At 45.2% G+C, this 24,825-nt stretch overlaps 2 protein-coding genes across 9 annotated transcripts in view; one reads left to right on the forward strand and one right to left on the reverse strand.

Moving 5' to 3' along the window:
• Positions 1-24,825, reverse strand: part of cpeb3 (cytoplasmic polyadenylation element binding protein 3) — a 145,477-nt gene that overhangs the window by 54,700 nt on the left and 65,952 nt on the right. For 6 of the 8 annotated variants that reach the window (XM_038821328.1, XM_038821330.1, XM_038821329.1 and 3 more), the window contains 3 exons: positions 21,698-21,721; positions 9,297-9,464; positions 9,057-9,146 (listed from right to left, as the gene is read on the reverse strand). In XM_038821328.1, coding sequence (XP_038677256.1) covers positions 9,057-9,146; positions 9,297-9,464; positions 21,698-21,721 — 282 coding nt within the window. The remainder of the gene's footprint in view (positions 1-9,056; positions 9,147-9,296; positions 9,465-21,697; positions 21,722-24,825) is intronic. The other 2 variants (XM_038821333.1, XM_038821332.1) reach the window with 2 other exon arrangements.
• Positions 19,039-20,385, forward strand: LOC119979289 (dnaJ homolog subfamily B member 4-like). Its single transcript, XM_038821336.1, has one exon. It carries the CDS (start codon positions 19,078-19,080, stop codon positions 20,101-20,103), a length of 1,026 nt encoding a protein of 341 aa, XP_038677264.1. The 5' UTR covers positions 19,039-19,077; the 3' UTR covers positions 20,104-20,385.

The following is a 24,825-nucleotide window of genomic DNA, read 5'->3' on the forward strand; positions in this document are numbered from 1 at the left end:
CGGCAAACAAGTGCCAGGCAATGACCATCTCCAACAAGAAAGTATCTAACCATTGCTTCTTGAAGTTCAAAGGTATTACATTGCTGAATCCCTCACTGTCAACATCTTGGTGGTTAACATTGACCAGAAATTTAACTGGACTAGCCATACAAATACTGTGACTACCAGAGCAGATTAAAGGCTAAGGATTCTGTGATGGGTAACTCACCTCCTGACTCTCTAAAGCCTGCCCACCATCTAAAGCTTGTCCACCATCTACAAGGCACAAGTCAGGAGTGTAATGGAATACTCTCCACTTGCCTGGATCAGTGCAGCTCCAACAACACTCAAGATCCTCAACATGATCCAGGATAAAGCAGCCGCTTGATTACTGACATTCCATAAACATGCAATCCCTCCACCACTGATTAACATTGGCCGTGTGCATCATCTACAAGATGCATTGTGGGAACACATCAAGGTTCCTTTTACAGCACCTTCCAAACCCATGTCCATTACCATCGAGGATGACAAAGAAAGCAGATACCTCAGAACACCCCCACCCGTAGGTTCCCCTCCATGTCAGTAACCATGCTGACTTGGAAATATATCACAGTTCCATCACCGTCACTGGGATAAAATCCTGGAATCCCCTCCTTAACAGCACTGTGCGTGTCCCAACACCTCAAGAAATGGAGCGGTTCAAGAAGGCTGCTCACCATCATCTTTGCAAGGACAAGTAGGGACAGGGAAAAGTTGCTGGCCTAGCCAGTGACACCCACATCCCGTAAATGAATGAAAAAGAAAAGGAGCTTTTCTTTTATGCAGATCTTTTATTTTATATAATTGGGTTGGACTGTGGAATACCCTGCCTGAGAAGGTGGTGGGGGCAGATTGAATCGCGACTTTCAAAAGGAAATTGAAGATTGAACTGAAGAGAAACAAAAAATGGAAAGACTATAAGGAAAGGGAGTGGGACTGGCAGAGTTCATCTTAGAGAGAGCTGGAGTGGACACAATGGGCCAAATGGCCTCTTTCCGTGCTGTAGCTTTTCTATGATTTCATGACTTGATGCCATCCAATTTTGTGAATAATACATGGGTGGTCTACAGAAATCTCACAATAGCACATTTTCTTTCTGTCACACATAACACCCTGTACCACACTTCAAAGAAAATTACGAACAAACAGTCCGATATAAAATACTAAAGCCAAGATGGTGGCAGCCTTTCTGTTTATTCATTCAAGGGATGTGAGCTTCGCTGGCTAGGCCATTCCCAATTGCCCGAGGGAAGGTGGTGGTGAGCTGCCTTCTTGAACTACTGGTTCAAGGTGGTGCATCATTTGGCCCTTCGTGCCTGCTTCTCCATTCAATATGATCACGGCTAATCCTCTATCTCAACGTCAGACTCCTGCATCATCCCCACGCCCCTTTAAAGGCTAGAAATCAATCTATTTCCTTTTTAAATATATTCAGTGACATGTCCTCCACAGCCCTGTGTGGTGGAGAATTCCACAGGTTTACCATGCTCCGAATGAACTTCCTCCTAATCTCAGTCTTAAGTGGGCCATGCCTTATCCGGAGAATGGGATCACTTTTTCGACTCCTCAACTAGAGGAAACAACGTCCCTGAATCCATTCGGTTCAGTCCTTTTCATACATTTCAGTGAGATCCCACCTCATTCTTCAAAATTTCAGCGAATACAGTCCTAATTAACCCAATATCTCCTCATATGACAATCCCATGAATCAGTCTGGTGAACCTTCACTGTATTCACTCCATGACTACCATATATTTTCTAAGGTAAGGAAACCAAAACTGCACACAATACTCCAGGTGTGGCCTCACCAAGACCCTGTAGAACTGCAGTAAGACATCCTTGCTCCTGTGTTCAAGCGGTTGAGGGGAAATGGTGGCATAATGGTATTGTCACTGGTCGAGTAAACTAAAATCCCAGAAAAACGCTCTGGAGACCCAGGTTCAAATCCCGCGACTGCAGATCGTGAAATTTGAATTCAATAAAAATCTGGAACTAAAAGTCTAATGATGACCATGAAACCATTGTCCATTGTGTCAAAACCCATCTGGTTCACTAAATGTCCATTAGTGAAGGAAATTTACTATCCTTGCCCGGTCTGGCCTACATGTGACTCCAGACCCACAGTATTATGGTTGACTCTTAGCTACTCCCTCAAGGGCAATTAGGGATGGGCACAGCCTGCGACACCCACATCCCATGAACTAATAAAAAAAAAATCTCATTGCAATGAAGGCCAACATATCATTTGACTTCTTAACTGCTTGCTGAACCTGCATTCTTGCTTTCAGCGATTAGAGTACAATGACACCCCTTGCAAATCAACATTTCCCAATCTGTCACTATTAAATAATACTTTGCCATTCATCTTTGACTACCGAAGTGGATAACTTCACATTTATCCATGTTATATTGCGCTTGCCATGTATTTGTCCACTCACTCAACTGATCTAAATCACCTTGAAGCCTCTTCACATCCTGCTCACCACTCACATTCCCACTAAGTTTTGTATCATCAGCAGACTTTGAAATATTACATTTGATACCCTCATCCAAATCATTAATGTACATTATAAATAGCTTGGGCCCAAACACTGAGACCAAAAACTGGGACCCCACTAGTCACTGCCTGCCAAAAACTGGGACCCCACTAGTCACTGCCTACCAATTCGAAAAAACTAATTTATTCCGACTCACGTCTGCTAACCAATTCTCGATCCATGCCAATATATTACTGTCAATTCCATGTGCCTTGATTTTGCACACTAACCTCTTATGTGGGTCTTCATCAAAATCTTCCTGAAAACCCAAGTACACCACATCCAGTGGTTCACCCTTGCCTATTTCGCAAGTTACATCCTCAAAAAGCTCCAGTATGTTTGTCAAACACAATTTCCCTTTTATAAATCCATGTTGGCTTTGTTTAATCCCATTATTATTTTCTTAGGGGAAGGAGTTCCAGGATTTTGACCCAGTGACAGTAAAGAAAAGGCAATATATTTCCAAGTCAAAATGGTGAAGTGGCTTGGAGGGGAACTTCGAGCTGGTGGCCTTCGATGACGTACTGATGCACTCGACCAGTGTTAATACCACAGCCCCTTAATTGACATAGAATCCTAGTGTTTATTCAAAAGCCTTGTAAGAAGCATACAACAATATTTTACATGCTATCCTGTCCTTACAGCACAACACAGTTTCTAACTTGAGTGCAAATAGCAGTACAGCAAATTTCATGATATCCTTTAAAAGGCTACATTTACCTTCTCAGGGCTCTACTATCACAAATAGTTTACAGCCTCTTAAAAATGGACCAGCTTGTACAGCTGGATACCTCCAGATAAGGAATTTTGTATGAGAGCCTTGCCAAAATTCCCTGTGGCACCACCGGCGTCTCTGATGGAGACGATCATTTCATTTCATTGGTGGGTATATTGTGTTGAAGGATTCTGACCCTGGGGATGAGGCCAAGGACAAATGGCAGAGGGAGTTGGGGCCTATAGTGGATGAGGTGTGGAGTGAGGCCCCTCATAGGGAGAACTCCATGTCTTCACATTGGTCTTAAGGTGATGCTTAGGGCACACCGGAACAAAGCTAAGATTGAGTGGCTTCTTTCCAGGGGTAGAGGACATGTGTAAACGGTGTTCTGAGGGTCTGAACAACCAAGCACACAGGTTTTGGTCTTGTCCCAGACTGGGAAGCTTTTGGTCTCCTCCTTAACACCATGTCAGTAATTCTGAAAATTGATCTGGAACCCTGTCTTTTGGTGGCCATTTTTGGGGTGTTGACTCACCGGGGCTGCAGACGAAAGTGAAGGCAGATGTCCTTGCCTTCACCTCGCTGGCTAACCAGAGGCGAGTGCTGGGGTAGTCTCCTAGTCCGCCCAGTGCTTCGGTACGGTTGGGAGACCTAATGAAATTCTTGTAGATATCCCTGCAGATTGCAATCAAATAGAAATCGCTGAACTGATCAAATAGAACTGCAATCAAATGCTTGGAAAAAGTTGCAACTTATCGAATGAAGCGTAACTGGATTTTTAAAGGGATGTTGGGTTAATAATTATGCTGGAAAATCTTCTCGGAACCTGAAAAATTTATCTGTGGAATGTCAATTTTCTCGATGATGATAGATACCACCTTTTTAATCAAAAGGTTGTCTGATATTTTGGTTTCTGCTTTAATCCCATTTGTATGTCCCAATCATTCATCTCCCTAAAATGTAATTCAAAGCTAAGGATAATCCAAAGTCAAAAAGTGTGCGGGTTAGGTGGATTGGACATGCTAAATTGCCCCTTAGTGTCCAAAGGTGGGTTGGGGTTATGGGGATAGGGCCTAGGTAGGGTGGTCTTTTGACAGATCAGTCCAGACTCGATGAGCCGAATGGCCCCCTTCTGCATTGTAGGGATTCTATGATTCTACGATAATTAGTGCATTTTACTTCCTGGAACAAACAATAATGGGCCTGAACAGATTATATCTAATAAACCTGAATCTTTTGCTTAGAAACTTGCAGCATATTCATAAGAAAGCCATTCACCCAATTATGTCTGTGCCCTGCATCTTATTTGAGCACCCAAGACTATTTCCACTGCCCTGTTCTCCATAAGTCCACACAAGAAATCAGTGAATAGCCTGTAGCACAAACACTGGCAGAAATATTCGGTCCTCATTCACGGCTGGGATTTTCCGGTGCCACTGAAAGTGAATGGAGTGTTGGCTGGAACGCCAAATTTTCCATTTTCACTCGCAAAGGCTCCCACCACAGACAAGACCGAAAATCCAGCCCACTGATTGGCTAGACTTCAATTTTCTTTTGCAAAACTTGGAATTGCTGGAATTACAGAAGAAAGATTTAATTTCTGCTAAAAACAAACTTGTAAAGGTCCCATTTTAAAACGTGAGCAAAACCAGTGAGTAAGCTGCGTGTATATTATAGAACGATAAAGTCAGCCAGTAACTTCAGAAGGTCAGTGACTAGATCAGTCCTAAACAGACCCTGCTGCTAACCCAGCATTATTCTTTACAACGAGCATGGCATAATATTATACATTTGCAGATTTACAGAACGAATTACGGATCATGTGGTCTTCTTTCATTTGTCACACAACCATCTTAGTAACACGCTAATTTATTGGTACACAATATCATCCAAGGGGGCCTGTTTTTATTAAAATATCCTAACCGTTTGGCAAAGTATTTAATTCTTGGGCCAGTAATCTGGGTGTCTACACTGCAAAACGTAAGCATGTGACCGAACAGAAGCTTCAAAGTTTGAGAGCCCCATAGGCATCTGTGTATCAGATGTGGTTGGAAGCATGCAAGCAATGCTGCACTCCACAGCTATATTGAAATCCTATAAATGGTTTGTGCTCAGCCACAAATAACCCAAGCCAGTGATATAACACCACATCAGCACACAGTCATGTTAGCGAAAAATCAACTACACGCTTAACACAAACATCATTTCAATACCAGACTCAGTTAGAGCTATCTATGCAATCTGTAACCTGGCAGTAATTCATCGAGTACAAGTCCACAATGTACAAACTAATTGGCATCAGATGGGTACACAGAGTTTTTAAAAAAAGATTATTGGTCAGATTTGGACGGAGACTCCTTAAATTTGTGCCACTAGCAACCTTTTAAAAAAAAAACCCACAATGTCATACACTGGAAATACTGCTCAGACAAATATTGAAATTTATTATTTCATAACTAGTCATTGATTTTTAAACTGTTACTCTTGATCTATGAGCTTTCTGAATAAATGCTTTCAAGTGTGATAATAAACTACAGAAATCTTCTGATGTAGTCCAACAGAAACTGAACCCAGTTATAAATAATCCAGATCATGTACGACTGACTGTTCATACCTCCTACTCTAAATTAGCAACACTACCAACTGATAACGGTGGTGGAAATTGCTTTGCACATCACATTCATCACCAGAATAGAATACCCCAGTGCAATTCAATCTCATATTCCTAAATGTGAACCATCATTCTAAGCTTTCTAAAGTCTAATAATTTTTGCTAACAATTTGAAATTGTCTAATGATTTGAAATCGTCTACTGATTTGTCCATCCAGCAAAGTGTAATTTTGCCCGAAAGACAAATGGTTTCCATCCAATTAAACATCACAACATAAGTCAACATGAATCAAAATAAATGTACATTCCAGCCTCAGACACTGGACAAGTCACATTTAGAAATGGTTTCCAATAAGCTCCCAAACATGCCACCAATTCAGAAATGTGAAGGTGCATCATAGAAGTATTACAAATGCCAAGCAAATCTTGCAATTTACTTCCTGCCTTGCTCATCTTAGCTTTTACCCCAACCAAGGTTTTTACTGGGATATGTGATGATGAGTACCATCAGCTGCTAACTCATCAACTAGCTATTTTCTGTAAACAAACATCACTATGAGCAGCGTCTTAACACAGGGGGTCAGGAAGGAGACAGCAAAAGAAGGGGTGGGGGAGTGAAGCGAATGAGGGAAGAGGGCTAGGGAAGGGAGGAGGAGGAGTGTGAGGGAGGGTATGAGACCGGGCGGGCGATCGAGCGAGTGTGAGAGCGTATGTGTGCGAGGGCAAGAGCTCGCACATGGGCGAGGGCTTGAGAGTGCGAGGACAAGAGGGGGCGACAGGCAGGAAGGGAAGATTAATAAAGAGGGAAAAATTGAGAGTACAAAAATTAGCTGGAAATAAAAATACATAAGAGTTTCTCTTGACATTTAAGAACATTAATGAACATGGTCGTACAGAAAGCGAGTCTGCAGAAATGATAATGGGAAAGTAAGGAGATAGCAGTTGAAGTTAACAGTCATTCTGTATCAGTCTGGGTACAAGCAACATCCCAGAACTGGCTATAAATCAGAAAATGGAACGGAATGAGGAACTCAGGAAAATTACAATCACCAGAGAAGTGATCTTGAGTAAATTGTTGAACTGGCGGGCTGACAAGTCCCTGGATCCTGATGAACTTACATCCTAGGGTCTTATGGGAAGTTGCTAGTGAGGTAGTTGATGTGATGCTTAAAATTTTCCAAAATTCGGGGAAGATTACATTAGATTAGAAAATAGCAAATGTAACTTCTTTATTCAAAATGGAGTGGAAACAGAAAGCAGGAAATTACGGGCCAGTTAGCTCAACTGGGAATTTGTTAGAAATTATTATTAAGACAGCTATAGCAGGGCATTTGAATAGGTTCAAAATATAAACGTTGCCCTGGTGTCAGAGGACCTAGCCTGCTTTCCCTTTTGAGAGCTGACTGGTGGTGATTTAACATGTGGATCAATGCACCTCAGATGAGGGACAAGGTTGAGAAGGCGGGCCTTCATGAATAACCTCAGCTGGTACGGGAATTGAACCCGCTTTGTTGGCATTGCTCCGCATCACAAAACAGCCGTCCAGCCAACTTAGCTAACCGACCCCCATAGATTTAAGATAATCAGGCAGAATCAACATGGCTCATGTTCAAACAACTTATTGGGGTTCTTCGAGGAAGTAATAGGTGCTGTGGATAAAGGGAGACCAGCAAAAGTACTATACTTAGATTTCCAGAAGGCATTTGATCAGAGAAATTGCTAAAAATAAAAACTGATGGTGTGGGCAGTAATATATTGGCATGGATAGAAGATTGGCTGGCTTACAGGAAACAGAAAGTATGAATAAGTGATGAGTGGTGAGCCACAGAGATCAGTGCTAGGTCCTCAATTTATGGAAATCATTTGGTTGAAGCTATTAGGTATGGGTGCCAAAATATATAGATAGGTTTAGCGAGTGGGAAAAGATCTGGCACATGGAGTATAATATGGGAAAGCGTGAAAGTGTCCATTTTGGCAGAAAGATTAAAAAAGCATATTGTCTAAATTTGCATGAATCACAACAGGCTAATATACAGGGAAAGCAAGTAATTAAGAACGTTAGTAGAATGTTATCATTTATTATGACGGAATTGAATACAAAAGTAGGGAGGTTATACAGGGCACTGGTGAGAACGCATCTGGAGTATTGTGTACAGTATTGGTCATCTCATTCGAGGAAGGATACAAATGTTGAAACCAGAGTGGGCGGGCAAAACCAAAGCAGGTAGGCAAAGCCAGAGCGGCAAGGAGCAGGGCGGCAAAGCCAGAGCAGTCGAGGAGCAGGCCGGCAAAACCAGAGTGGGCAAGGGGCGGGGCCCAAAACCAGGGCAGGCAAGGAGCAGGGTGGCAAAGCCAGAGCTGGCGAGGAGCAGGGCGGCAAAGCCAGAGCTGGCGAGGAGCAGGCCGGCAAAACCAGAGTGGGCAAGGGGCGGGGCCCAAAACCAGGGCAGGCAAGGAGCAGGGTGGCAAAGCCAGAGCTGGCGAGGAGCAGGGTGGCAAAGATAGAGCAGGCGAGGAGCGGAGCAGCAAATCTACAGTGGGTGAGGATGAGTGTCCAAAGTCGCAGCGGATGAGGAGCAGGGCGGCAAAGCCAGAGCGAGATCAGGGCCCAAAGCCAGAGTGGGCAAGGAACAGGGCAGCAAAGCCAGAGCGGGAGTGGGGCCCAAAGCCAGAGCGAGTGAGGAGCTGGGTGGCATAGTCAGAGCGGGTGAGAAGCGGGGCCCCATAACCAGAATGCGTAAGGAGTGGGGCCCACAACCAAAGCAGGCAAGGGGAGAAAACAGAGCAGCTGAGGGGAGGCATCAGAGTGCAGAGGAATCCTGAATGCATTCGGTCATGATACAGATGGACACAATCAAGTAGTTTAATTTTCAGCTAGGAGAGTTTTGCAGGGCTGACATTAGTTAACAACACAGAGCGGGGTCAAATCCGGTGGCATCAAAGAACAGAAACACACTATATATTTGTTCCGGTAAACCACAGGTGTGGATTTTCCATCCTATAACATCAACAGTGGACTGGAACTTACAATGTTATAACCTTTCCAAATGTTCTTGTTACACAGCTAATTTGAATTTGCTGTGAAATTGTTTTGGTAATTATATTAAGTAAAGCATAGAGGATATAACGATTTAAAATGCAAATCCATTTCAGAGTTTTATTGGCTGATTACCTTTAGGTGGGAAATATGATTTGCTTTCAGCTTTGTGAGGCCAATCCACCACCAGAGGTCCAAATCGACGAAAGCTAGCTGTGATTTCATCTACAGGAGATATTACACCAGGAATTTATTAAAAGTTAAATATGTCAAAAATACTTCCACAGAATACTGATTGGAGAACAGTGTTAATTGCCAAAAGGAATCCAAACATTTGACATGTTTATTGATCTGAAAGAAATCTTGCATCGGTACCTTCATCAATGTCTGGAGGCAGGCCTCCCACAAAGACTTTTCGCGAGTAACGTTCCACCCTTTCACCATTCTGACAGCGGGTTGGAGAGTTTAAACCTGATGTCAGAGACTGGTCACCATGACCATCATCAAGGAAACCATCTTCAATAGGAAAGAGCGAGGAACGACCTGGAAAACAGTTTACACTTCCATCTAGTGAAAAGGAACCTGAAAATTACTGACATTAGATACGTTGTAAATTCATTCCACATACCAAACTCTGTTTTGTTATCGATTTGATGCAACTCGGCAGAAAGATGCGACTGTTAGAATATATTCATTTAAGTATTTAGTCTCTTTTCATAAAAATAACTTCCAGAATGAGTGCTTTAAAACAATTATTGCATTTTGGTTTTCCAGTATTTGAAAATGGATATTAGTCATGTAAGGCTCATGAGGAGCAAGGCTGAGTGGCCTCTCCATCATTTCCTTCAAAATGTATTTTTCAAAAAATTACGACTGTCGGATCTGAAAAAATACAGAAATAAAATCTAAATTTAGATACAAATTTTTAACTGAAGGATGCAAGAAAGCTATGTATCAACATCCACCCTACAGTAAAGTACTAAAGATTCATTGGAAAATTTAGGATTCGATGGGTCAATTTAACTGAAGTTATTTCATGACTAATACTGCAGACAGTTCAGTAATCATTCAAGGATTATTGCCTTTAAAATAACATTGCCTCGAAGGAAAGAAATAAAGTCTGCACCTTTATTGGCATCAATACACATTACACAAGATTTCTTAATTGCAATTAATCCATGGAATATCACTGAAATCCTTTTAAAAGATACAAACATATAAAGATGATCATTAGATGTACACTAGTGTTATATTTAAATGTTAAACAATGTGGAGTACAGCCAATTGGGATGTGTGTTTGTAAAACTGTTCTGAAGCGATGGAATGAAAGTTACATTCTCTGCTGTTAAACAAGCTATCTGGCATTTAAACCAATAGGGGCACAGATATAAACTATAATCACTTCCACTTCCATAATTCCTTCCTTTTTAACTCCAATAGCTGGATGCAATTTCTGAAGCAATGTTGAAGATTTGCTCCTAAATTTCTTGCATTAACTTGGGAAATATTTTGTAAGAATTAGTGATTAACTGAGTATAGAAAATGTGTTTCTCCAATGTTCTCACTTTACACCATTGCAACTGAAAAGGGCAAATCATAGCAACAAAAAGGTTCACAAGCTGCAGTTGTTACCTTTCCAGAATCTCATTCAATACATGCAAGTTGTGTTCACAAGCGTTTATAAATTAGAGGTTGCTGGCAGCCCGCATCAAACCATACCCCATTCCACTCTGTTCCATGTGACACAGTGAGAAGCCACTTGAGGCATTAAGCCATTCAGCCACACGTAAATGGGGACGGCTGTGAAGTTCCCAGCTGGGCTGTTTCATGGAGCATTTTCATGAATGAAGGATTCCATTTCATCCTGAGAAGGATAACTCCAACCTGAACGTGCAAATCCTCACCACCGCCCATACCAGTAACTTGCCGAGCCATACTAACTAATGAGCATTCAATACAGGAGAGGCTACAGACAGGCGCCTTGCCATCTCAAACCAAATTACTATGTCAAGCAAAACTGGGAGCTGTGGGCTATGGTGGATATTTTGGTGTCTACTCTTACCCCCAAAAATTATTTGCTTTAATTAAATTCTTTATAGGAAGGGAGCAGCAAGGTGGCACAGTTGTTACCACTGCTGCCTCACAGCACTCAGGACCCGGTTTCAATCCCAGCCCCAGGTCACTGTCCGTGTAGAATTTGCACATTCTCCCCGTGTCTCCCCCACAACCCAAAGATGTGCAGGATAGATGGATTTGCCACGCTAAAATGCCCCTTAACTGGAAAAAAGTAATTGTGCATTCAAAATTTTTTTAAAAACAGTTCTTTACAGGAAGTTACATCACTAAATATGCAAGAAATATCTTCACACTGGAATGAACTCGTTAAACTGGACATTCCGAGATGTAGGTCAAGTCTACCACCCTACAAATAAACCTCAAAATATCTTTTTAATAATACAGTTGACTTGAAGGACGTGAGCTAAAACTGTTACACTGCTTGATCATTGAATAAAAGGAATTATATCCTTTTAAAAATCTAGAGTTTCTTGTGATGATTAGCAGACAAAGTCCAAGTATCTTTAAGGGATGTGGGCTTCATTGGCATTTATTGCCCATCCCTAATTGCCCTTAATAAGTTGATGGTGAGCTTCCTTCTTGAATCGCTGGAGTCCATATGGTGCAGGTACACCTACAGTTCTGTAGGGAGGGAGTTCCAGGATTTGGACCCAATGGCTGGGAAGGAACGGCAATATATTTCCAAGTTAGGAAGGTGAATGGCTTGGAGGGGAACTTCCAGTTGGTAGTGTTCCCATGTATCCATTGCCCTTGTCGTTCCAGATGGTAGCGGCCATGGGATTTGAAGGTACTGCTTAAAGAACCTTGGTGAGTTCCTGCAGTGCATCTTGCAGATGGTACACACTGCTGCTACTGTACATCGTTGGTGGAGGGAGTGAATGTTTGTGGATGAGGTGCCAATGAAGTGGGATTTGTTCCGGATGGTGTTGGGCTTCTTTTTTTTTAATAAACAATTTTATTGAGGTAGTTTTTGGCTTTATAAATAGTTACAGACATCATCAGAAAGAAAGCAAAAAAAAGGCAAAAATGTGCAAACATCCATGTACTTTCAATACTTCAATCATAACATATTGCACAAGCCCGCTCCTCTCCCACCGGTACTACCCGCCATATTTTCCCTCCTACTCTACTCTTACACCCCCCCCCGCTGACGCTCACTCTCCCGCAAAGTCAATAAATGGTTGCCACCTCCGGGCGAACCCCTGCACAGATCCCCTCAAGGTGAACTTAATTTTCTCCATACGCAGGAAACTCGACATGTCCGCAAGCCACAGCTCAGTCTTCGGGGGCTTTGAGTCCCTCCACGCCAATAGTATTCGTTGCCGGGCTATCAGGGAAGCAAAGGCCAAAACATCGGCCTCTTTCTCCCCCTGGACCCCCGGACCCCCAAAAATTGCCACCCCTGGACTCATCACCACCCTTGTTTTTAGCACCCGAGACATGACCCCCACAAATCCCTCCCAGTACCCCCTCAGCTTAGGGCATGCCCAAAACATGTGCACGTGGTTCGCTGGTCCTCCCACGCACCTAGCGCATTTGTCCTCTATCCCTAAGAATTTGCTCATCCGAGCCACCGTCATATGGGCCCGGTGAACGACCTTAAATTGAATCAGCCCGAGCCTAGTACATGTGGCGGTCGAATTTACCCTACTCAGGGCCTCTGCCCACAGCCCATCCTCCATTTCCCCGCCTAGCTCCTCCTCCCATTTAAGTTTCAGTTCCTCTGTCTGGGACCCTTCCTCCCTCATGAGCACCTTACAGATACCCGAGACTCTACCCTCCCCTTCTTCCCTCCTGGAGACTATTCTGTCAAGGATCCCCATTGGCGGGAGGCGTGGGAAAGATGGGACCTGTCTACGAACAAAGTCCCGCAACTGTAGGTATCTAAAATAATTTCCCCTTACCAACCCAAATTTCTCCTCCAAGCTCCTCAGACTCGCAAAGCTCCCTTCCAGGAACATATCGCCCACCCTTCCCGCCCCCGCCATACTCGGAACCCCCCATCCATACTCCCGGGAGCAAACCGATGGTTGTCGCAGATTGGCGCCCAGACAGACGCCCCCATCTCCCCCACATGCCTCCTCCACTGGCCCCATATCCGCAGGGTCACCACCACTACCGGGCTGGTGGTGTACTTGGCCGGCGGCAGCGGTAGAGGAGCCGTGACCAGGGCTGCCAAGCTGGAGCCCCTGCACGAAGCCGCCTCCACCCGCTCCCAAATAGACCCCATACCCACCATCCACTTCCTTATCATAGCGATGTTGGCCGCCCAGTAATAATTGATCAGAGGTGTTGGGCTTCTTGACCGTTGTTGGAGCTGCACTCATCCAGGCAAGTGGGGAGTATTCCCTCATTTTTTTTTTTTACATTTTCTTTTTTCTTTTTCATTTTCCAATTCAGGGGAAATTTAGCATGGCCAATCTGCCTCCCTGCACATGTTTGGGTTGTGGGCTAAGACCCACGCAGACATCTCCACATGGACAGTGACCTGGGGCCAGGTCCTTGCCACCGTGAGGCAGCAGTGTTAACGACTGCGATCCCATGCCACCCATTCCACTACCCTCCTGACTTTTACCTTGTAGATTATAGACAGGCTTTGGGGAATCAGGGGGCAAGTTACTCTCCGCAACATTCTCAGCCTTTGACTTGCTCTTGTGACCACAGTTTTTATGGCTTCCCCACAGATTCTTGACACAAAGCAATTTGTCTGTTGAATTCTACAGTGACGTGTAGCTCTTAAAAAGCATTCAAGTTCTGTAAAGATATTTGCACATGTTTAGTAGACTAAATATCGGGTGCGATTTCCCAGGTGCGAGGAGAGGCGGGACACCCTGTTCCCGAGTGCGAGGAGAGGCGGGACACCCTGTTCCCGAGTGCGAGGAGAGGCGGGACACCCTGTTCCCGAGTGCGAGGAGAGGCGGGACACCCTGTTCCCGAGTGCCAGGAGAGGCGGGACACCCTGTTCCCGAGTGCCAGGAGAGGCGGGACACCCTGTTCCCGAGTGCGAGGAGAGGCGGGACACCCTGTTCCCGAGTGCGAGGAGAGGCGGGACACCTTGTTCCCGAGTGCGAGAGAGGTGGGACACCCTGTTCCCGAGTGCGAGGAGAGGCGGGACACCTTGTTCCCGAGTGCGAGAGAGGTGGGACACCCTGTTCCCGAGTGCGAGGAGAGGCGGGACACCCTGTTCCCGAGTGCGAGGAGAGGCGGGACACCTTGTTCCCGAGTGCGAGGAGAGGCGGGACACCCTGTTCCCGAGTGCGAGAGAGGTGGGACACCCTGTTCCCGAGTGCGAGATAGGTGGGACACCCTGTTCCCGAGTGCAAGGAGAGGTGGGACACCCTGTTCCCGAGTGGGTCGTCGGATCAGCAACAGGACCGCCAATGCCGCCTGGGGGGCAGTGGTCGTCGGTTTGGGCAGCATGACCATGAGTACCGTTGTACAATGTTGGAAGACAACCAATGACCTCCACCAAGCCGCAACAGTAAGTTAACAGGCCCCCTGGCATGAGTCCTGCCTACCACCCCCCAACCTCTACTCCCCTACCTCTACCCCCTACCCACCCCCACCAACCTCTACCCATATACCCCCCCCCCAACCTCTACCCATATAACCCCCCCCACCACCACAACCACAAGGCAGCGGTTGGCACTATTCCCTCACAGCATATCACTGTGCTACTTCCCAGCACATCCTGGCACCCACGAGCACAACCCCTCCATGCCCAGAAGTGGTTCCACACACACTACCTCCCATAGAAACCTCGTCCAACCCCCATGCATCAAATGTGCAACTCACAATGCCCCCACTCTGTTCCCCCCCAGTTGAGGTTGGCCCGTAACAGGTGGGAAAAGGCCTTGACAGGCGGCGGGGTTCCGGAAAACAGAGTCCTCACCCTTATGAGGAACGGGCCATGGAGATCGTGAGGTTGGCTGAGGACAGAGTAGTCACCGACAGAGAGGTTGGCCTGCAGAGAGGCGAGCTGAGGATCCACTTCACCCAGGCGACCTATTGTTCATGTCAGCGAGAATGATCTTTCCCTCTCACTGACCACATGTCCATTCTATTGCAGGATCTCCACCTGATGGGTCCGGGCCATTGGCATCGCCGCCGCCATCCAGAGACACACCTCGATGGGCGACATTAGTGGACAGTCTTCTGGGGCACAATCTGGTGATCACCACACAGTTGCTGATGCACATCAGGTGGAGGCAGGAACATCCAAGGGAGGCAGCAGTTGAAGGCCAGCTGGATCCTAGGACTCAGTGGAGTCCCAGTCAGATGCAGAGGCTCTAGGCAAGGTCATCCTGGAGCTGATGAAGACACTAGGGAATGAATGGCAGTGAGACTCTTGGGGGGGGGGGGGGGCTCTGACACTCCAGCGAGTGCATAGCCGATTGAATGAGCCTCAAAGGCTACAGGTGCAGGAGGTGGCGCGGCAATGAGGCCAACACTGCTAAAGTTGCAACTGCAGTGGAAAGCCTGGAACATGAGGTCAGTGTCATAAGTGGTGGAGTCGAAGGCATGGCTCAATCTATGACGACCATGGCTGAGTGCGTCGACGCTGAGCGACGTGTCCCAGAAACAGGTGGACATTGCCAAGGTTCTCCAGAGCATGTCCCAAGTCACTGAGAAGCATCGTGGCAGCACCATGGTGTAGACAATGGGGAGGCACCAGGACTGGGAGAGCCGGATGATGCAGAGGCCTTTGGAGCTCGCACCAGCTGCCCCTCCATCTCATGGGAGACCCTTATGGCCCTACAGGCACCATTTGGGAGGACAGAGAGCTGGAGGCCAACTGGGTGCCTGTCACAAAGCTTCGTCCTATGAGAAGCGGGCAAGGATGAGGGCCACCTCGGCCCTCGTCGCTGCCTGTCCTTGTTCCAGCTGTTCCCTGGCTTCGTCCTCCAACCCCTACTGGTCCGGCTCCTCCTCGTTCTCCTCAGACAAGGCCAGATGTCCCTCTTCCAGGACATCATCCCGCTGCAGTGCAAAGCAGCACCAGAGCGGTCCAGGCATCGGAACCGCAATTTCAGACGTCTGGTGCACCGCTCAATGACAGCACTGGTGGCAGCATAGGCCTCGTCATAATCGGGTCTCAGGCCTCTGCACTGACGTCAGCACTCAACCTCAGCGGGTACCTCTTATCCCCCAAGGAGGAGGATCCTGGGTGATCCTCAAAGACACTGGGGGTCTCCATGTCCCGGGAAGCGGGCACACACAAGTTGAATATTCAGGGAATGGAACCCCTTCCTGTTAATAAAAGGCACTCCCTGATGCCCCAGTGCATGCAAGGCAATATGCATGCCATCTATTATGAAAATGAAATGAAAATCGCTTATTGTCACGAGTAGGCTTCAATGAAGTTACTGTGAAAAGCCCCTAGTCGCCACATTCCGGCGCCTGTCCAGGGAGGCTGGTACGGGAATCGAACCGTGCTGCTGGCCTGCTTGGTCTGCTTTAAAAGCCAGCGATTTAGCTGAGTGAGCTAAACCAGCCCCTGGACCTGGGTTTTCCTGGCAATGGCGGAGAATCCTGCTGCCTGAGCACCGTGATGGGTTTGATCCAGCTCAAAGTTAATATAGTTAGCTGCCCGGGCATACAGGGCACCCGTGACTTCACAGATGCACTTGTGGGCTGTAGCTTGGGAAATGCTGCACATGACCCTGCTCGAGTCCTGGAATGAGACAGTCGAATAAAAGGTTCAAGGCTGTGGTGATATTCACAGCCAACAGGAGCGGGCAGCCCCCACCTCCATGGGGCTGGCAAGTCTGCAAGGATATGGTACAGGTGCCGCAATATCTGCTTGCTGAGGCAGAGCCTCCTGTGGCAAATGCTGTCCATCAACTCATTGAAAGACTAACGACTCTGGTACACCTCGGGACTGGCATCTCTCCCCCCCCCTCCCCCCGATCGCTCCCTGGCTTTGTGGGCAGTTGGTTCGTCAGGGTGTGAGACGGCCCCGATAAATGGGGTGCACGTCCAGCCTGCCGCAATGCTGCCATCTTCGCCAGCGTCTGGCCACCTGGGCTGCCAACAGCACCGCGAGGGTTGCTGCTGGGGGGTCAACAACATCATCCACCTTGGTTGCTGTAAGGAATTGGAGGAGAGAGAGAACAACAATCAGTTAGGGCTTCCACCCTGGGACCCTTATATCCTCTGAGCCTCCACCCACCCTTATGCGTCCTGACTTCTCTCACTGCCATCCACCGAGCAAATTGTAGAGAACCTTACTCTACACACTCACCCGGCCACAGCAGGAGCCCCTGGACTCTATGCTCAGGTACCCTCCCCTGATCCACACACGCACCCTCTGATTGCAGGGATAGCATCAGTGCTGAATCCCAGCCCTTGGGTGTTTGATTGTTGGCTGCTGCCTCTGTGGTGTTGATGACTCCAGGGTTCAGGTAAAGTGTCCAGGCCTCGCAGTTTGATTGGAATACTGGGCATTAACACTCATCTGAGACATGGCACGTTACCCACAAGAATGCACTTGAGAATATTTTGTTTATTAAACAGTCAACAGTAACAAAGATTTGAATTTCAACTATGTAACATTCCACATATCACAGCAACCATTGAACAAAGAATCATCCCCATTCTTTCTTGGTACCAATACAAAGCTATATCAGCTCTTTTGCATAAAAAACTCCTCGCAGGTTCCTCAACAGATCCGGAGAATATGTCTGAGAATGTGTGTATTATATCTGGAACTTTGTTGTAGAAATTATCTGTCCATCAATGTTTTACTCGTTCCACGTATCAGTGCCACTCACCATCCAGGAGCCGCAGCTGTGCAGGCCCTCCACACGGCCCAATCTCACTGGAACCAAATCCTGGCATCCACATATTCCACCAGTGCTCAAGGTGCAGTTGAACATCCTTACTTCCAGCGTGTTCAACCCGCGGTGATGTGAGAATTACATGCAGCACTCACCACACCAACAACAAAAGCATCAACAATCTGCGAAAGCATTTTGTCCAACAGCGTTATCAGGTGGCCCATTCGGATCAATGTCACCAGGTCCCACAGCGTCTTCTTGCCTCAAACCGGATTGCCTTCTGAACCCATATGCCCCCAAGCCCAGTGTTCCAGGACCCAGGTATCTTAGAAAACACTGTCCTTCTTTCCAGCTGCAGAAAAGGAATGAAACTGCAACAGCAGCGTCTAGGCATTTGCAGCCACCAGTAGGAGCAAGCAGCAAACATAACCTGCAGCTGTGAAGTGCTCACGTAACTAACAAGGCCAATTCCTTATTAGCAATAGCCTTCTGTGCAGCCACAGGCTGCTCTCAGCCAAAGAGAGTTCAAGTGACCTTCAGCATATAACCACGCACAGGGTCCTGTCCTGGAAATGTTTGGTAGGACAGACAGGCAGCAGCTATAGTTGCCCCTGTCATGTGTATGCACAAAATTGGAGGATGGCCTTGAGGCCCTGCAGATGGCCCCTCGGGCACCCCCTCCCCTACTCCCAGCCCAGGGGTTACCCCGACATACGGCACCCAGCCCCCTGACCAGGCCCGTCCTCCCAGAGGAAACACCCTCCCCAGAACTGGGACAGCAGCTCCAGTGACCCCAGGTTGCATGTTGGGGGATGGAAATGGCTACTCACCTCCTCGACTCCCCTCTGTAGTCATTGCGCCAGCTTTTCATTTTTAAATAGAAATGCTAACTGCGCCCGCATGACCTCCCGCTGGGGAGCCGGTTAGTTCCCAGGAGGGCGTGAGATTGTGCATCCATCTTGCCGAGGAGATGATGAAGATTGCTCTTAATTGGTGTCAATTGGAGTCTCACCACGTCAGAGCGGAATCCAGAATCCGCCACCGGGAGCGTGTCCGTTAGATTCACGTCTGACATTGATCCAGATTTCGGCTTCTTAAGTGATTTAACCAGCATATCCTGATCTGCACCGGAAGCACTGTTTAAAATCACCCCATACTTTCAGTAAATGAATGGGACTAAAACTGGCAGAGAAAGATTTTCTGATGCAGGAAAGTAATTTGTTTTATTCATCTGACTCGCAGTATTTAAAAATGCGTCTCGGCCGGGCAGCAGTGCTTCTTCAGCAGCTCTCCACCGCAGCATGGGGAAGGATTATTACAGCATCCTGGGCTTGCGGAAGGGAGCTTCGGAGGAAGCGATCAAGAAGGCTTATCGGAAGCAAGCCCTGAAATGGCACCCGGACAAGAACAAATCGGCCAGCGCCGAGGAGAAGTTCAAGGAGGTGGCCGAAGCCTACGAGGTGCTGAGCGATCCCAAGAAGAGGGAGATCTACGACCAGTTTGGGGAAGAAGGGCTCAAAGGCGGAGCTGGCGGTCCGGATGAGCAAGGAGGAACATTCCGCTACACTTTCCATGGAGACCCCCATGCCACCTTTGCAACATTCTTTGGGGGTGCCAACCCCTTTGAGATGTTCTTTGGAAGGAGGATGGCAAACGGCCATCAGGAAGAGGGCATGGACGTGGACTCTGACCCCTTTGCCCAGTTTGGAGGCTTCAGCATGAACGGTTTCCCCAGGGAAAGGCACGGAGGAGGGATGATGGGGCAGATGCGGCGCAGGCAAGACCCCCCCATCATCCACGACCTCCGAGTGTCCCTGGAGGAGGTCTACAACGGCTCCACCAAGAGGATGAAGATCTCCAGGAAGCGGCTGAATCCTGATGGTAGGACCGTCAGGACAGAGGACAAGATACTTACCATTGAAATTAAAAAGGGCTGGAAAGAAGGGACCAAAATCACTTTCCCCAAAGAAGGGGACGAAACGCCCAACACTATTCCAGCTGATGTGGTTTTTGTGCTGAAGGACAAGCCTCATTCCCACTTTAAGAGGGACGGATCAAATATTGTCTACCATGCCCGTGTCAGCTTAAGAGAGGCTTTATGCGGTTGTGCTATTCATGTACCATCCATGGAAGGCAGGTCAATCCCATTAACAACCCAGGACGTGGTCAAACCAGGAGCAAGGAAGAGAATAAGTGGCAAAGGATTGCCATTCCCAAAAAACCCGGATCGCCGAGGCGACCTAATCGTGGAATTTGAAGTCATTTTCCCAGACTTTATAGCCACATCGTCCAAGGAAGTGCTGAAGCGACATTTACCCATGTCATAAATATGAGGACTGGATTCTTTCACCGGAAATATCAAACTGCTGTACATAGTGAAGTAATAACTGCTTTGCGGTATATTGCTTGGGTCATGTGAGTGTTCTGGTATGAAGCATCAATGCATGTTTTGGGAAGTGTCTCAAACAGCAATAAACTTTTGTCGTGATTCTTAAAACAGAGGCTGGAGCTTTTTAACCGTATCCTGTCCTGGGTGGCTATCGAGTTTTTGAACTTTTTGTTTTTTATTTTAGCCAATTTGTTTTTGTTGTAAATATAAATGCTGCCAGTATTTAAAAATGCAGTACTCGAGGGTCATCAACTAAATAACTTGTTCCAAATAAACTATAGGCCACTTAAAGGAGAAAAGAGTTGCATTTATATAGCACTTTCATGGCCAGATATCTCAAAGCATTTTATAGCTAAAGTAGTACTTTTTGAATTGCAGCCATTATCGTTACGTAGGAAACAAGGCAGCCAATTTACACACAGCAAGCCCCCACAAACAGCAATGTGATAACCATCAGCTAATCTGTTTTGGTGCTGTTGATTGAGATGTTAATATTGGTCAGCTCACTGCAGGTAGCTCACCTGCTATTCTTCCCAATGGTGCCATAGGATCGTTTCCACCCACCCAGGCAGGCAGATGGGACCAGACATTAAGATCTCATCCCAACAATGGCATTTCCAACAGTGCAGCACTCCCTTGATATGACACTGAAGTGTTAGCCTTGGTTTTTTTACTCAAGTACATAGAGTGGGACCTCAACACGGAACCTTCTGACTCCGAGACAAGAGCGCCAGCAATTGAGCCTTGGCTGGCACCCTGACGGAAAAGAGCAGACATATGTAAACTAGAACAGGGACAAAAAGTGCCCCAATAGCTGATCTTTAAGAGGTGGTGACCATGGTGACTGAAGTGCATGTCACAGACTATCAGCCCATAAGGCTGAACGTGATCCAAAGGAAAAATAAAGCAAGGGGAATTACTTAGGAAACTTTTTTTTAAACCCTCCCGAAAACAGTAAAGTAAAACATTCTTTTCAAGGTCTCCCTTTGCCACTCGGTGTCCAGATGGCAAGGCAAATAAAACCTCAAGTAGCCTCGGGTGATTCTACCACAGATTCTTGTTTGTCCTCTGTGGGGAAACACCTGGTTTACACTCAAGAGCCTCTCTTCGGATACCATGGCCAGATTTTAAAATAACAGCGTTAGGAAACAAAAACAAATCCATTTACTTCAAATAAATAAAATACCAAGCTCCAAGGAAATATCAAAAGTGCGCTTCCATGGTATTCCATTGATTAAGAATTATTATTTCTTCAGCCATAATTAAAAACAGACCATTTTATTCCATGATTTCACAGATTTAAAAAGAAATACAACAAATCTGGTCAAGATTTATATTAAAAAAAACAAAGTAACAAACTGCAAGCTACTAATTTAGAACAATTTGATGCTTTCTTCAATTTTGGGGATAATCACAAAATGGCAGAAAAATCTTGCCCAAAGATTTATACTAGCAACTGAAAACTGTTAATTATTCCAGTACAACATTGAAATATTCGACAAGCAAACACTGAGTATTAAAAATGTATTTACCTCTTCGTCGGCCAAATGTCCTTGCTGCATGTAAACAGAGAAAATAGTGGGTAGGCCTGTAACCTTCTATTAAAAACTGCATATGATAGGCATTCATGATTCAGATGACATGGGTTCAGTTCATTTGTCTAAACTTCGCCAGTGCACCTACTGAGTTAAGTTTTAGAAGTGAAGTGTTCGGCTACCAGGCAGAAAATTTATTTATAAAATTAGTTTTACCCAGTCCTCCCCAGCAAACCATTCTTTGGGAAGCCTTTCCCTTCACTTCACACCTCCACTACACTTATTCTGAAATGCAGTCAACAAATTTCAACTGAACTGTGCTATCTAGCACGAGACTCCCGGCAGTGGAGTGGATGAATTGGACTTCAATTTTTCCCCAGGAGAAAATCACTTGTTTCCACCCATGCTTCTCCCAGATTGTCTATACGAGGCTCAAAGCGACTAAATGCAGACAGTCCAGCAGAAAGGCTTGTCCTAAGCATTTCATGTGGGTGTGCCACTAACATGTCAAATAGAAAAACTACATTTTAAAACAGCTGGATTTATTTGGAAAATGGACAGTTTTGCCTTGCTACCACTGCTGGATGCAAGATATAGAATGAAAGTGAATATTGATCAAAGTTGTTCTGTAAACGCAATTTGTGTTTTTCGCAGAAGGATCCGGTTGCCACAGAATTGAGAGTATAAAAAAATAAATGCAACTAGTTCCATCGTCAAAAATACACCACAGATAAATGCTTTTCCAAAAACAAGTATATTAAAGGTTAGCTGTGATATCACATATAATACAATCACATCTAGCAATAGCTTAGATTCTACCATGTTTGTTTGCTTGCAGATTGGCAAGGCAGGTAACTTTAGAAAATAAGTGATTACGGTTATTTCCTGTGAAATGAACCACATCACATGTCAACAGAAACTGCAGGAAGAAACACATTCTAGCTAATTTGTAATCTGAAAACACACCCACATTAAATATTAATGGGGACTAATGCAGACGCCTGAGCTCAATGCTAGAAACTGCTTTTCCTAAAAAAGGAGCTGTGAAGGTAGTTTTCATTTTGTGAATGTTGTTGTCAAACCATTAATGCATTCTAGAAAACATTACCTACACTGCAAGAGTTTCAACTACTAGAAAGGGTGTTAATTTACAGAGAAAGGAACTGTAAGCCTGCATAATTCATCAGGGAAACAGATGAGCAATTTACAAAATGAGAACCTTGCAACACTTGATTTCACTTGTATGCAAGTGTAATCCATCACAATAATACTAATTAGTTAATTAATCAAACATAAGTCCCGGTTAAAGAAACAGTAAACTAATGCACTTTTACCTCATTTCAATCATCAAATGTGCAGTGCATAAGTAAATTTACAGATTATGAAATATTTGAAATGAAATTATAGACCTATAATTCTGAAAGTAATGACTCAAATAGCAATGCTGTACAGAAACTGTTAATGTGCAGGATCCCAAAACCTATTTTCTCTCGTAGGCTTCTGTATTGCTCCAAGTGGATCTAAATTAAACCCCTCATTCATTAGATTGGACTTCAACGAGCTATGAACTTAGTCTTGACTTAGTTCCCGTACTTAACCTGAAAACAGAATTGCTTCTTGCCAATAAATTGTTTTATCGGTTTGAACAGCTGCTATAATAAATGGATACAGGTGCATTAGACAACTGGAGACCAATTATGAAGATGACGAAAACGGAAAGAGTATTTTCCTAGCTGAAATACAAAGATGATCAGTAAACATAAAAAGGAAAGCAAAGACTGCAACTCAAATGCAGTATGGATTTCTGTCCAAGTAGTTCCAGTGTTTTAAAAAGTTTAATTTTCTCTATGGAGAATGAATCAATGAATATGTGTATGATAATTGTACAGGTCACAAATATAATTGGGAAAGAGAGGAGGGAAAAGCATACTCGAGGTTGTCTTCATTCAGAAAACTGGATACATACTCTAATTGTGTGATAGATTTCAATCAGACAACAGAAGCCACTTTTGGTGCTTCTCAATTTTTTAAAAAGCTGGTTTCTCCTTCACCACCTAGGTGTTAATAGTGTAATGGAGCAGAGCTCTTGTTGAAAGCTCTGACACAACTTCATTAATATAATGGATGGAAAACCCGGAGTACATTTGTGCCCATATTTGTGCTAGAGCTTGTATTGATACGCCGAAGTGCAGAACTGTATCTGAATTTTAATACTGCAAAATTTGGGCATTAGCTTTTAGAGAAATTATGAATTAATTCCTTTTTTTAAATAAATTTAGAGTACCCAATTATTTTTTTTCAATGAAGGGGCAATTTAGTGTGGCCAATCCACCTACCCTGCATATCTTTGGGTTGTGGGGGTAAGACCCACGCAGAAAAGGGGAGAATGTGCAAACTGCACATGGAGTGTGACCCGGAACCGGGATTGAACCTGGGTCGTCGGCGCAGTGAGGCAGCAGTGCTAACCACTGCATTACCGTGCCGCCCAAATTCATTCCTTTTAATAAGGGGAATAGGATAAGTAACCTCGATCTGCATTCACTACTCCACGATTCCTTGCTCATTCATGTCAGTGAGCAAAAAAGGTGAAAACTTGTGATGTTGCTTTCATACAGTCAAAGAAAAATTGACGCATGGAGTTGAAATTTTGATGGCCCCTTAATTAACCTTGGAGAACAAAATCCAAAAAAAGTACAGCTGAATACAAGTTAATGTTTGAGAAATGAAAATAAGCAATAAATGTGCACTTAGCGCCACAATCAATGGCAGAAAGTCATTCAAATTTACTGCAGGTTACTGGTCAAAAATAATGATCCAGAACTAAAATTGCCTATTTTTCACCAGTTGGCTGAATTCCACAGATACTGGCCCAAAAGTGCAGGTAATACTAAATATCCAATTATTTTGTTCAATTTCAATTCACACCTTGAACGTTCCTATATCCAGAGACCAAATCATTAAGCCAAACAACATAATCTATTCCATCATTATTCAATGAATCAATTGACAAGAAAGAAATCTTCATTAGGTAAAGATAAACTAAACCTTTTTTTGCAGTGCTTCAATGTGAATGGATCAGAATAACCTTGCAGATGAGATAGCAAATATTAGAAAAAGAACTTGCA

Source organism: Scyliorhinus canicula, chromosome 16, assembly GCF_902713615.1.
Source record: "Scyliorhinus canicula chromosome 16, sScyCan1.1, whole genome shotgun sequence".
Taxonomy (NCBI): Eukaryota; Metazoa; Chordata; class Chondrichthyes; order Carcharhiniformes; family Scyliorhinidae; genus Scyliorhinus; species Scyliorhinus canicula.